At 43.8% G+C, this 12600-nt stretch overlaps 1 protein-coding gene across 14 annotated transcripts in view; it reads left to right on the top strand.

Annotated features, from left to right (window-relative positions):
• TCF7L2 (transcription factor 7 like 2) overlaps nt 1-12600 on the top strand; it is a 177474-nt gene that overhangs the window by 56996 nt on the left and 107878 nt on the right. For all 14 annotated transcript variants that reach the window (XM_082764419.1, XM_082764415.1, XM_082764418.1 and 11 more), the window contains one exon: nt 6346-6447. In XM_082764419.1, the coding sequence (XP_082620545.1) occupies nt 6346-6447 (102 nt within the window). The remainder of the gene's footprint in view (nt 1-6345; nt 6448-12600) is intronic.

Genomic DNA, 12600 nt, shown 5'->3' with positions numbered 1-12600 from the left:
GCTGGTGAATAAGCATTTTAAATTGGGAAGAGGGCTAAATGCTGTATGTGCATCTGTCTGTGCAGGTATATACCACTTACCAGTTCCTTTTTTTGTGTGTGTGTTTGTATTAATTTTACCCTATTTATTTTATCCCTATGTATTTTTATTTAATCATTTCTTTTTGCAGTGTTACAATAATTTAAAGGGTGATTTTTTTTTTTAAGTGGAGATGTGTGATAAATACTTCCATGTTATACAATAACGTGCTTTCATTTCTTGAGGTAGGGGAACCTTTTGTGGGAAAGGATCAGTCTCATTGATATAAGCCTTGTTGCTCTCATTTTTAGCAGCTCCCCTGTGCTTCATCGTGGTATATTACATATTCTGTAGAGGAGCTGAACATTGTGGGTGGTGTCTATTATTTTTCATATGAAAAATTCCAGACATTGCAGATCTGCAAGAAATAGGACACCCTTGTAAAGTTTCTGTAGCAATCTCCTTCGGTTAGTCATTTGCTGGTAGTTTATGTTGTTCTCACACTGTACACACCTACAAGCAAGGTGATAACTGAGGGCAAAAATGATGGATGGAGGCGGATAGATGGATCCATCTAACTAATAGATAGAGAACAAGCTGAGGGTTCTGGTTTTGGATCCCATTTAAGCCCTTCTGACTGCAGTGGGGACGCAAGTAGGTTGCAGTCCTTGCATTGTAGGCACCAAGACAGTATCCTCTTAGAACTACTTTTCTTTTCTGCAAAGAGAAATTATAGTCTTGTTAAGCTCTGTTTTTGTTACTATCGCTTTACCCCTAATCCCTTCATAATTTTAGTGTCCTGAGTTACTACTGAATTATCTTTAGTTAAAATGTGCCTAGGTGGCTGCCCAGATGAGTTGCTAGCTAAATATTGGGGAAACCTCTGAAAGCTTCAAAGCTGGCATCCAGGTGGGTGCTTCCAAGTGCTCCTGCAGGACTGGCCGAGGGAGGAAAATTAGGGTCAGGAATCTGTCAGTTCGTGTGGTGTGTTGAGAGGCAGGAAGAGCTCAGACTGAAGGTGCTCCGATATGTCTGGGAGAGGTGTCGGAGGCCTGTGGCACCATGCAGCCTCTGACTGCAGCAGCCCTGCTCCTGCTTGCTTCAGTTCCTGGGAGCTAATAAGCACCAGCTGCAGGAAACCCAAGCTGGAAAGTGTTGTGCAGCTTTCCTTGTTTAAAAACATGGACTGTTTTTTTTTTTTTTTTTTTTTTTAATCGTGTTTATGTATTTATATGCTCTGGGACATCACTCGTAGGGCATTCCAATGGTGAAAACAATAATGTGACAAGGGAGCAGCTCCAGGTCGGACACCGGTGCAGGAAACACCTGCAAGCCCTGTGCCATCCCTCTCGTCGGGGCTGCGCTGCTGCGAGCCCTGGAACTGGGGGACGCTGGCAATGAGTAAGAGTTTCCAGTCAACTCCTCCAGTCCTGCAAGTGGATTTTAGCTGCTTTGAACGAGCTCTGCCCTGAAATCTTGAGAAATATGTTTCTTTCACAGCTTCTTTGAATGTTTTTTTTTGTGGGGGGGGGGGATGGATGGACACCTGTGCGGAGCTGCTCCTGGTGGGTCCCTGCTTTGCAGGGCGTGCTGGTTGCAGATGGGAGGTGAGGACGTGCTGCTCCTAGAAGTGAAGGATTGGTTTTTTTTTTCCCCCCCTTCTACCAAAAAAAAAAAAAATCTGTGCAGTTCAAATCATTTGCTTTTTCCCTTGTGCTGACAATTTAACAGCCTTTTTAAAAGCTTTGGTTTCTCTCAAGTATGCTCGCCCCATACGTATTTTAATTTTTGTGCAGAGGCCTGGAGCTTAACAATTATTTTGCTTAAGCTCTCAGAGACTTGCCATAAAACTTTTTTTTTTCTTTTTTAAACACACACATGCTAATGATCCTCATCAGATCATATTGTTAAACACGGAATAAACTACTCAAGCCAAGATGACATTATTTTAAAAAATGTTAAAAGCGGGCCAGCGGAGTCTGTTTCAACAGTTTCGCTCCGAAATAATTTGCACAGATTTGTTTAGGGTTAACTTGTTGAAAAGCCCGGTGTTTGCGCAGGCAAGGCGCGATTTCCACGTTGAGAGATGCTGGAGAGGAGCGAGCGCGTGTCCGGCGCTCGCAGGAGCGGACGGTGGGAACTTCCCCCGCCTGCCCTTCCCCTCCGGTGCAGGAATGCAAACCCAGCCTCGGAGGCTGGGAAAGTCGGCCTCGAATTTTTGTGGACTCCTTGCAAATCAGAGGAACCGTCTGGCTCAAATCTGCATTTAGGGCCGAGAGAATAGGATTTCCTGCTATTTAGTCGCTTGAGGAAGGAAAGGATTTACCTCTCTGCTGTAATAGCGCTTGACTTTTATTTTTTTCCCTCTTTTTTTTTTTTTTTAATAAGAAAATCGGAGCGTAGCGCAGCCGTAGTAAACCTGCAAAAGCAATCACGCCTCCTGCCCCCATCCCATCCCTTCCCTCGCCCTCCCCGCGCACCGTGCCGCACGCAGGCACCGCGATGGGGCTCTCCCCCTCGCCCCCAGCCCCGGCACTGAGGGGCCGGGGTGCGGGCTGGCGTCTCCCTCCGTCGTGAAAGAGAGAGTTGTGGAGGGCGGCCGCTCGCCGCAGCTCCGTCGGGCCGCGCTCTGCCCGCCATCTGGATTCGGTTAGCTCGCTCGGCAGTAGGGCTGAGTCTCATTTCCTCCAACCAGTAATGTTATATAGGCAGTGATCCTGTTCTGCCCTAACATAATTGAAAATTATGTGTATTGTAGACTCGCAGCGCTGAAATGTAGACTCGTAAAAATCTGTGGCTCAGGTAGCCTGTGGAGATTGAATTTGGCACACAATGAAGCTTTTATGTAAAGTAAGAATTATAAGCCACCACATCAATATTGTGTTACAGGCATGACAATTCTTGGATGAGGAGCCCTCAAGTCGGGCTCGTCACCTTAAACAATGCTAATATTTTGTCCTTTATCAACGGGGCTGGCACTGGAGAGCCCGCAAGTGGCCAGCAGCGTCCCACTGCTGAAGCTGTCGGTCCAACAGCTTGGGGCAGGCCCCAGCCCTCCACGTCCACCTGGTGGAGAGGACATCTGTCCCTTGGTGGGGACAGGGTGCTGGAGCCCAGCCACTTGGGGGAGATGTGGAAGCTGTTTACTGACCCTCACGCCTTCCTTGCTTTCTGTGGGGGCTGTTGATTTTATTTATTTATTTATTTATTTATTTATTTATTTATTTATTCATTCCCCCTTCCATATTGGCAATGGAAGCTGTCATGTGTGCAAAACGGAGCCCACCTCACGCAGGATGCCACGGGCTTTCACAGCCTGTTAGGTCCCAGAGGAGAAGCGGCTTTGGCTGTGTTTGAGCATTTGAACTGGAAAGTTTTTGGACCTGCTTTGGCAGGGGTGGGTAATGGAAGGACTTAAACTGAGAGCCCAAACTGTAAGGGTCTACAGCACAGAGAAGCAAAGTAACACTGAGCTCTATCCTGAAGTTTCTTGCGCTGGCTCTCATGAGATGGAGGCAGAGCAGGAACAATCACGCTGTCTTGCCCTGTTTCTTCTTCTGGGAACTTAGTGTTAAAAAAAAAAAAGCATAGCTGACAGTCTTGAAGGCTTTACAATCCTTGCAGTAATTACTGGCTGGACAGGGTCTGATGTGAGCTTGCTCACGCTGCCCTGTCAGTGCCTCTCACTGTGCCCCTGGGGACAGCCTCAGAGAAGCCCACGCGTTTCTTGGCCTGTCTTTTAGGGCAGCCGCTGACCTGAGCTCCCTCACGGATCACCAGGTTTGTAGGAATATTCCAGAGTTGCTCGTGAGCCTCAAGTGGTCATGGAAAAATAAGTGCGGTTGTTTTGTTTTGGTGGACGATGGCTTCCCAGCCACTTCCAGCAAGCTGGCTGCTTCAGCTGTGGTAGAAGCAACTTCTCACTCTCCAAAACAGTCATGTACCATGAGGCAGACATTCTGTGAGGATGTTTTCCTTGGAAGAAGAGAAAAATGCAGTCTCTAGAATGACACACTTGCTTTACTAGCAATTAATAACTTCACTCCCCAGCTGAAATATCAGGGGAAGTCTCTAGTCACTGTGAGCCACCAGGACTGTCGTTAGGGAGCTTTTGTGCCTTTCTGCAAATCCATACGCCCCTTTATGCGGTGGTGTTACGGTCACTGCATGTGAAAGACAACTGATGGACTTCCAAAAATGTATCAGTTGACTTGCTCAATAGTGCCATCCACAAATCTGAAATGTATTGGATTTCCCCTGAAGTTAAGAAGCTCTCAGTCAGCCTAGGCTTTGGGTTCATTTTCTGTGCACTTGGGTTGCATTTTTAAGCATTTCTTTGAAACCACAAAGGGTTAGAAAGTTACTTTAGCATAATCTCAACTTTTAAATTTATGTTGTGGTCACCTATATTGAAGAGCTGGGATTTGATGCAAGCAATCAAATATCTGGAGGCTTACAATCAAGTTGTATGAGTTAGCAATGCCACTTACGGTAGGCTAGTTCTGGTTTGTTTGGGTTTTATTTCTTGTTTTTAAGAAGTGCTGAAACATTCTGGTCCACATTGCAGAAATCCCAAATGTGAAGATGAATAAAAACAAGACTTATTGGAACTTGAGGAACTCAAAAGGGGCACAAATCCAGAGTATGGGTTTGTTTATTTGCATTCCAGTAGCTCAGAAATCTCAGGCCCTCCAAGCGATGGGAAAGGGGAATGCATCCTCCCGCTTTTGGTCACCTCGGTGCCTATGGTCTTGCAGCAAACTGGCCTTGCATGCTTGCAAATGTTTTGCATACGTGAGCAAATGTGATAGTGATGTGCTGAAAGCATGGAACCAGATCTCCTTCCTTCCTTCGCTGAGATTTAGATACAGCTTCCGCTGCTAGCCTGGAGTGGCAGGGGCTGATCGTGCGTCGTTCTCCTTCAAGATTACTTAAGGAAACAAAGTGATGGGTAAACATAACTCTTTCTCTAGATATTTTCTAGGAATAGATCTGTTAGGTCAATCAGAGTCCAGTACTATCCTCAGTGGTCAGATCTATGTATACAGCTGCTTTTCTTAGGTCTGGGAGGGGGCTGAAGGTATGTGGTAGTAAGCATTTCTTCCAGCGCAATCCGGGGCTTTTAGAGATCATATATTAACCATTGGCACAGTGTTGCACCACACGGAGAGTAAAGCTGGGGCAGAAATTGTATCTGTGCTGCATGGAAGAGTGGTTTGGGGCTCACTCATTTCTCTGCAGGACTGGTTTTGGTGAGAACAGAGGGCCGTGCTGCTGCAGCACAGTGGGCACCAGTTCTGTGGGAAGTGTGTGATCACTGGGTGATCTGGTTGAGTGTGGTGGGAGGATAGACATGTTCCAGAGCCAAAGATTTAGTTGGTATTTGATGCTGGTTAAGTCCATGGGAACGTTCAGCTGCTTCTTGAAGGGTAGTTATGGTGGTTTTTGTTGTTTCTTTGGTTTGCTTTCTGAATCAACACCTCCTTATGCTGGAGACTGGCAGTATATTGAAACTATCTGCCAATGGCAGTGATACAAATACGGTCTGGCTGCCCCAGTGCCTGGCCAGGGCAGCCAAGAGCAAATGCACCAGGCCGTATTCTGTCTTGGGCATCATCAACTGGAGAGCTTATTACGTTTGGCTGTGTAATTGAATAAGTTACACTGTGCAAGTCCCTTAAGGATTGTCCTTCAGAAGGTTTCTCTCCTGCTGATGATGAGCAAGAAGAAAATAACCCATGGTGACTCCCAGAACTGGTGGAAAAGAGAGAAAATAAGTCTAAGAACCAACAGTGATGTGGCCTCACATTGCTTTTTGGGCAGACCTCTGATTTTAGGGTTCACACAGTGGTGTGAAGTTGGAGGAGTTAAGGTGGTGCATGCATTGAAAGAAGGCTGAGAGACAATCCATTAAATACAGAGATCGTATTCTTAACCTGTGATAGGTGTTTTCCCTCTCCTATAATTGATAATCTACCTTCCCCTCCCTTGGCCCATCCTCTCCATGGTTTTGGTATTTTGCTTTTGTGCAGCTTTTATTGCTCTTCTAGATTTTTTTATGATTAATAAAATTAATGTAATATTGTCTTTGCAATCTGCTGTGCTTTCTTATTCCTGAACTTTAATGTAGTGGCATGAAATTGTTAGACAGATTTTGTCTCCACAAACATGTGAAGTCGTCTTAATTTTTGTTTCTGTTCCGTGCATACGTTTTAATTTGTATCTTTTTGCCCATATTACCTAAGATTTGTTTTTGGTTTATTTATTTTTTTTGCCTTTCTTTTCTGAACTCATTTTTCTTTTCCCATTTTTGTTTCCTCCATCCAGTATCTGCAGATGAAATGGCCACTGCTTGATGTTCAGGCAGGGAGCCTTCAGAGTAGACAAGCCCTCAAGGATGCTAGGTCTCCATCTCCAGCACACATTGTTGTAAGTAAACGCAGAAGATGTTCTTCCTTTGTTTAAAAAAAAAAAAAAAAAAAAAAAAAAAAAAAAAAAAAAAAGGATTTGACATTAATCGCATTGATTGTCATCAGTTTTCTTTTATGTGAACTGAAAGATTCAAAACAAACAAACCCTAACAAGCCTGTGGTAAAAGGAGGGAATATATATTCTATTCTTTGGTTGTTTGTGAAATTATCATTCATTATGCTTAGCTCTGTGCTTCTTAGGAGAGCACAAAGTTGAAAATGCTCTAAAATAACATACTGCAGAATTATTTAGTGGAAGTGAAGTCCGATCAGGTTGGTTATACATGTGACTATGTTGAACTGAAATGAATGGAGAGAGACTTTCGGAAAGCATACTAAAAAAAAAAAAAAAAAAAAAAGAAAAAAAAAAAAGGAACAAAAAACCAAGCCTGTTCTATACTCTTTGCTTTATATAAAAAAAAAAAAAATCTATTCCTATTGCAAAATCTTGAGGGAAGGTTTGTGAGAACTGGTCAGCATTCTACCTGGGTGAAAGGAAGGGTCAGCGGAGTTAAGTTCCACAAGAGCACATCTTTCTTTGCATTGTGATGACTTATCTAGTATAAAAAGTGTTATCAGATGTTTACTACTTGCCTGCAAAATACCAAGTAATTTATAAGTAGTTTTTTAGTAGCATTGATAATAATAACGTTCTTTTATTAACCTCTCAGTTATTTTGTTGTTGTTTCTATTGCAAAAACAATGTTGAATTTGAAATCTTTAGTACAAATTTGCATGAGAGGCTGGGGGGGGGGGGGTGATTTAATTTTCTAAAATAGCTTCCATACAGGCTTTTAAAAAAATGTTTGTTTATATGGCACTATGCAAGAATGGCAGTATTTATTTGCCCATCCTCACCTATGGCCAGTTTTGGCACAATATATCGTTACGGGGCCTGTTAGCTCTGAGTGTTCATCTGAAGAAATGGTATGGAGCAGGTTAGAATATTTCTTCAATAATACTCTATCATCAAATTTTGGATTTTTTAAAACCCTTTTTTTATGATTAATGGATGACAAGGTGAATCCCAAGAAACACTGCTTGTTCTTTATCTTTTGTTATAAAGTCTAACGTGGACGTAGTTGACAGATCATACAAGACACACATTTGTTCTGTTAGAAATTTAAAATCAGAGTAAACGTTTGTGAGGAGTTTGTTATTCTGTTGTTGTCTCCACGTTGAGAAGTGCCAGGCCTTTGCTATGAATGCCTTAGTTTTTTTTTTATTTAAAAAAGAAAAAGAAGAGAAAAAGAAAAAAGTCTCCTATCTTCTAGGTTTTCATAGCTTCTAAAATAGATCTCAGTATGGCAGAGTGATGAGCATAGGTCTGGTACTTGCTTAGGCAAAGCACTGATTGCTTCAAATTTTCAGAGTGACTTTGTTTTGCCTCCCTGGGCACTTGGGCTGTCACTGAAGGAAGAAATGGGAGAATAGATGTTCGGCTGCTTATTTAGAGCAGTGCAGCCATCAAAACCTGCCGTTACCTTCTTCCTAGTAAGAAAGGAACTAAAACAACTTCCTGATTTTAGTTCTTTTCTGAATGCCCTGACTAAGCAGTAGGGCTGGAAGCGGGAGCGCTCCCCGGGCTCCGGGGCTGGGAGCTCAGCCCGGGCCTGCCTGGGGGGCACAGCTTTGCGCGGGAGGGTTTTCTCAGCTGGCTGCAGCCTGGGACAGCAGGCAGATGTGGTGGGGAGCAGCGCTGGGCATCACCAGCACCTTCCACTGCCCCTCAGGCTTTGCTTTGAAAGCCCGAGGGGCTCGTGGTGCCGGGGCTGGCTGGGTCCCTGCTCGCAGCATCACCACTGCTGGCTCCCAGCCCCTCCACAGGGTGTGGGTGAAACGGAGATGAGTTGACAGCACAGGCACACATGCACAAAAAAGGGCGCTGCCCGTTCAAAAATCAGGATCCTTTTGGAAAATAAAGAGAAACCTGTTTCCAGGAAGGCTGAGGTTGATCTGCTGTGTATTTTGACCATTTATGGGGTTCTTATGGGTCTCTTTAAAAGCTGTTTCACTCTGCTATTCAATAAAAAGCATATTTACCATAGCAACCACTTAGGCCGTGAGGAACATATACTACCTCTGAGATGGAGGCCACCTTCCAAAAGAGCCACAGCTGGCATTTGTAATGTGATCTTTTGTGCTACTTACAATGTTGAAGGGGAGAGGAGGCGAGGGAGCGAGGTGGGGGAGCGATGGGTTTCGAGGTGTGGGGGGGCAGTTTCTGCAAGGTTTAATGTTTATTTCTAACAGCAAACTGTTTTGCCTTGTTCTGTTTAAATAAATAAAGGCAGTTTTTTCCACCCTTTTTCCTGGCATCCACCCCAGGCCACGTCCATTCTGTGAAGTTTTAAAAAAATATATATATTTTTTTCTTTTTTCTTTTGGTAAATAAAGTTAGAGTAGGTAATGGCATCCGGGGGAGGTGGCAGTCGGGGAGAGCAGATGAAGTGGCTGCGGATGCCAGTTGGCTGGGGATGTGTCAGGTTTCTGTGGTGTCCCGGCTCATCGCTGCTGTGCGTGCCCGCAGCACCTGGGACCTGGCTGCTCTTGCAGCAGGCTCTGCACCCGGTTCTGTGTGGCTGAAAATGCCCGTAATCTTTTTAGGGAACAATAAGGGGTATTTCATGGGCATGCTTTTGTGTTTCTTCATGGCTGTAACGCGTAACCTATAAGGATAGAAACGGGCTCTCCACCCACGCTGCTGTGTCTTGTCTACCTGCCAAGTGTATCCATGCCAGTTTTTCTTCCTGAAATCAGTTGTGCTGCCCCAAAGATCTACAGCAAAATGCTAACTCTTGCAAATCATTTCTTATCTTTCCCATATCTCTGATATCAGGATTTGAGCCTAATCTTTATAGGTGGATTACAAAGAGAGGGCAGGAAATTGTGTGTGTTTTTTTCTTCTTTTTCTCTCTCTCTCTCTCTTTTTTTTTTTTTTTTTTCCCATTCCCTTTTCCTTTCTTTTTTCTCCGTTAACATTCTTGCTTCTCAGTGTTTGGCTCTGATTAACACAAGCTCTGTGTCAGGGCTGCAGCTTTTACGCCCAGAGTCGATGAAACTCCCTTTGGCTTCAGTGCGAGTTTTTAGTTTAATGACTCAGGACTGCAGAACATGGCTGTCTACAATGTCTTAAGTAAAGTCTATACTACTCGGAAGTCCTGCTCCTTTCAGATTTGGTTAAGAACATTAAGTTAAGACTACGAAAATGGAAGCAAAAGACCAGCATGAATAATTTGGCTGGATTGCCCCCAGTGCTGAGGGCTGGGTTAATACTGCTTTTCATGGTGCTTGAGAGAGTCTCCAAGGTCTGTAATGAGAAACAGAATATTAAACTGAAATTATGTTCAGCATGTCTTGAGGAAGGTACAGCATGAGGCTCCATTTAAGACCAATGTGTTTATTTGCATTTAGGTGCTTCACTTGTCTTATAAGACTCTTGCATCTTGCTTTGGCGCAGTCATGCTGCTTATCTGTGTCCAAAGGTGAAAGAAAGCTGGGGGAAAAATTGTTTTAATAGTATGCTATTAAGCTTGCTAGGTCAAAATTTAGAATTCAGCCTGTGGATAGTACTATTATGAGGCTGGGATTTTGAAAGGTTCTTACGGCTAATTCCACCCCCCCCTTTTTTTTCCTGACCTCTGATTTTGTTAAAAAATAAGTTTTTGGGTGTAAAGCAGACCCCAGCTGGGTGGTTTATGGGTGCCTCTAAACGAGTAGGGTGCTAGCTGCCTTGAAATCCCATATTCAAAGTGTACCTAATCTGCTCTATTTTCTTGAGCTACTGTGGTGATAAGGATGAGGTGTGGGTGCCCTAAGAACAGGATTCTTGCCTGAAAACTTTCCAGTGAAGCGTGGACAGGTGGTTGACAAACGTGTGGTATATCCCTATAAGCATCTCCAAGATCTGCTCACTACAGAAAGCAAGTTGCTTTAAAACCCTTTTTTATCTGTATGTTTTTCTTAAGACCGTCGGAATGCAGGGCTGTTCTTCCCTGTTCTCTGCAAAGTAAATATTCTGACTAAGCTGTACCCTGGTTTGGGCAGGAGGATGGGTGAAGGCCGTTCCCTGGGTCCTGCCTCCTGCTGTCTCAGCTGCACAAAGACTTGCTTTTAGCTTTCTTTGTACCAGGCAAAAACAGTCTGAACCCAAAATGGTGGTGGTTTGGTACAGTATATTTCTTACAAATCAGTTAAAGGTTTAAAAAAAAATCCTGCATTTTCTTCTGCAGGGAGGCCTTTTGAAGTAAATGTAAATGTTACCTTGGGGGAGGACTTCTAGTACTATTTGGCCTGGGTTTTCTAATATGTAATGAACACAGCCATAAAGTAGACTGAATCCCCAAGAACAAAGAATCACTGTGCAGTAGTGTATCTAATTTTTTTTTTTTTTTTTTTTTTTTTTTTGCTTAAGGAGGTGAAAATGTGTTTTCAAAACATAATATGACAAGCAAAACTTAAGGCAAAACCATCTCAAAAATGTACTCTCTGTTCTCAACCTCTTCGACATGTGTGGAGAGCGTGTCTGTGGCCGCTGGGCAGTTTAGTTTGGGGGGATCAGGAGTTGTTTCCCAGAGCGTTTAGAGTCAAAGATGTGCAGTCTGCTCTCCCTTCTCCCTAATTTCTTTCTTTCACATTTCACACTTAGGCACTCTGAAAAAAGACAAATACCTGAAAGTATATCATAAGGTGATAGATTTCAAATTTTGCCTTGTATCCCATCAAATACTCCAGGACAAAAACAGGGCGCATCCAAGCACAAGTGCAGTCCTATATGCATACAGCCAAGAAGTGCAATCTTGCAACTTCCACTCTCATTGCCCCGAGAGGGCTTTTAAAGCTCTTGCTTTGTTTGTCTTTAATATTTTGTTGTAGAGAGGCTGTTCTTCCTCTACAGTGCCCTCTTGAGCTATTCTTGGATTTCGGGCCGTGTGTGCCCATGATGGGACATCCACCTTTGTGGAGATGTGCAGAGCAATCCCCTGAGCATGCAGCCGATGTTGAGAGTTGCAGGAGCGTGGTGGTGGGGTGAAGGGTGGGTGGGAAGGATTTGCATGTGTTTCATGTCAATGCCCAGGGTCAAGAGGGTGTCTGAGCTGTACTGGCACCCTGACAGCCTCTGATGGCAGGTAGGTCACGCTTTGGTGCTTGGACCCAATACACAGGTCCTGGAGACTCATGCTGCAGAAATACCCAGGCAGACTTAATTGGAAAGCTCCTTTAGTGACTCTCCGCTTTTTAAATGCTCTATACTTTATTTAGCTAATTGCTCTGGCAGTTGCAAAGTAAACAAGATGTTTCATTAATGCATGCCCAAAAGTGTGCAAACATCTTGTTCTGGATTTTCAGAGCTGCATGGAATTCAGCCACAGAACAAATTAAACTTGCTGAGAATTTTGTGGGTAAATCTTTCACCACTAATTCCTTTTGATTTTTTCATTGAGAAGGATTGTATTTTAAAAATCTGTGCTCAAACCTGACTGTGTAGGGCTAAGTATAGAATTATCTACCGTCAGCCCAATAAACTATTTTGGATGGATTCCTATAAAGCACGCATTATATTCAGTACTCACTAAATACAAGTGGGAAACCTGAATTTAGGCAGAGCATAAAAGAAATGTGGGCTCCTAAAAAGTCAGCCATTTAGTAATTTGGTAAGTTTGCAGAGTAGTTCAGGCTTTTGGGGACTGCTTCATGGTATCGCTGTTACTCTGTGGCATGATGTCCACCCTCTACAGTGTTTGGAGGCAACCCCTCTGCTTGAAGGCTGAGACTCTAGAAATGTGCAGATTTGTAACTCTTACTGTGAAGTGCGCAGGGATTTAGCGCTTCTGCAAACATCAGTCAGTGCTAAAGCACCTTCAGAAGACACCTTGGGGCTGGATTGGCAGCTGGGACAAATTGTCACGCTTAGTTGCAGTCAAGAGATCTGCGAGCAGCTCCAGGAACTCTGAAGTGTTTGGATGTTGGGATATTTCAGCTGTGAATAAATGCTGTAAAACATATAGTACTGCCAACCCCAATTGTTCTAGGATCATGAGTCAGGCCTCAAAGGATCGTGAGGATTGGTGGGGGTTTTTTGGTGTGGGTTTTTTTTGTTTGTTTTCTGTTT

Source organism: Aythya marila (assembly GCF_965140915.1).
Source record: "Aythya marila genome assembly, chromosome: 7".
NCBI lineage: Eukaryota > Metazoa > Chordata > Aves > Anseriformes > Anatidae > Aythya > Aythya marila.
Note: the sequence above shows the minus strand (reverse complement) of the source record. Positions and strands in the feature narration are given on the sequence as shown.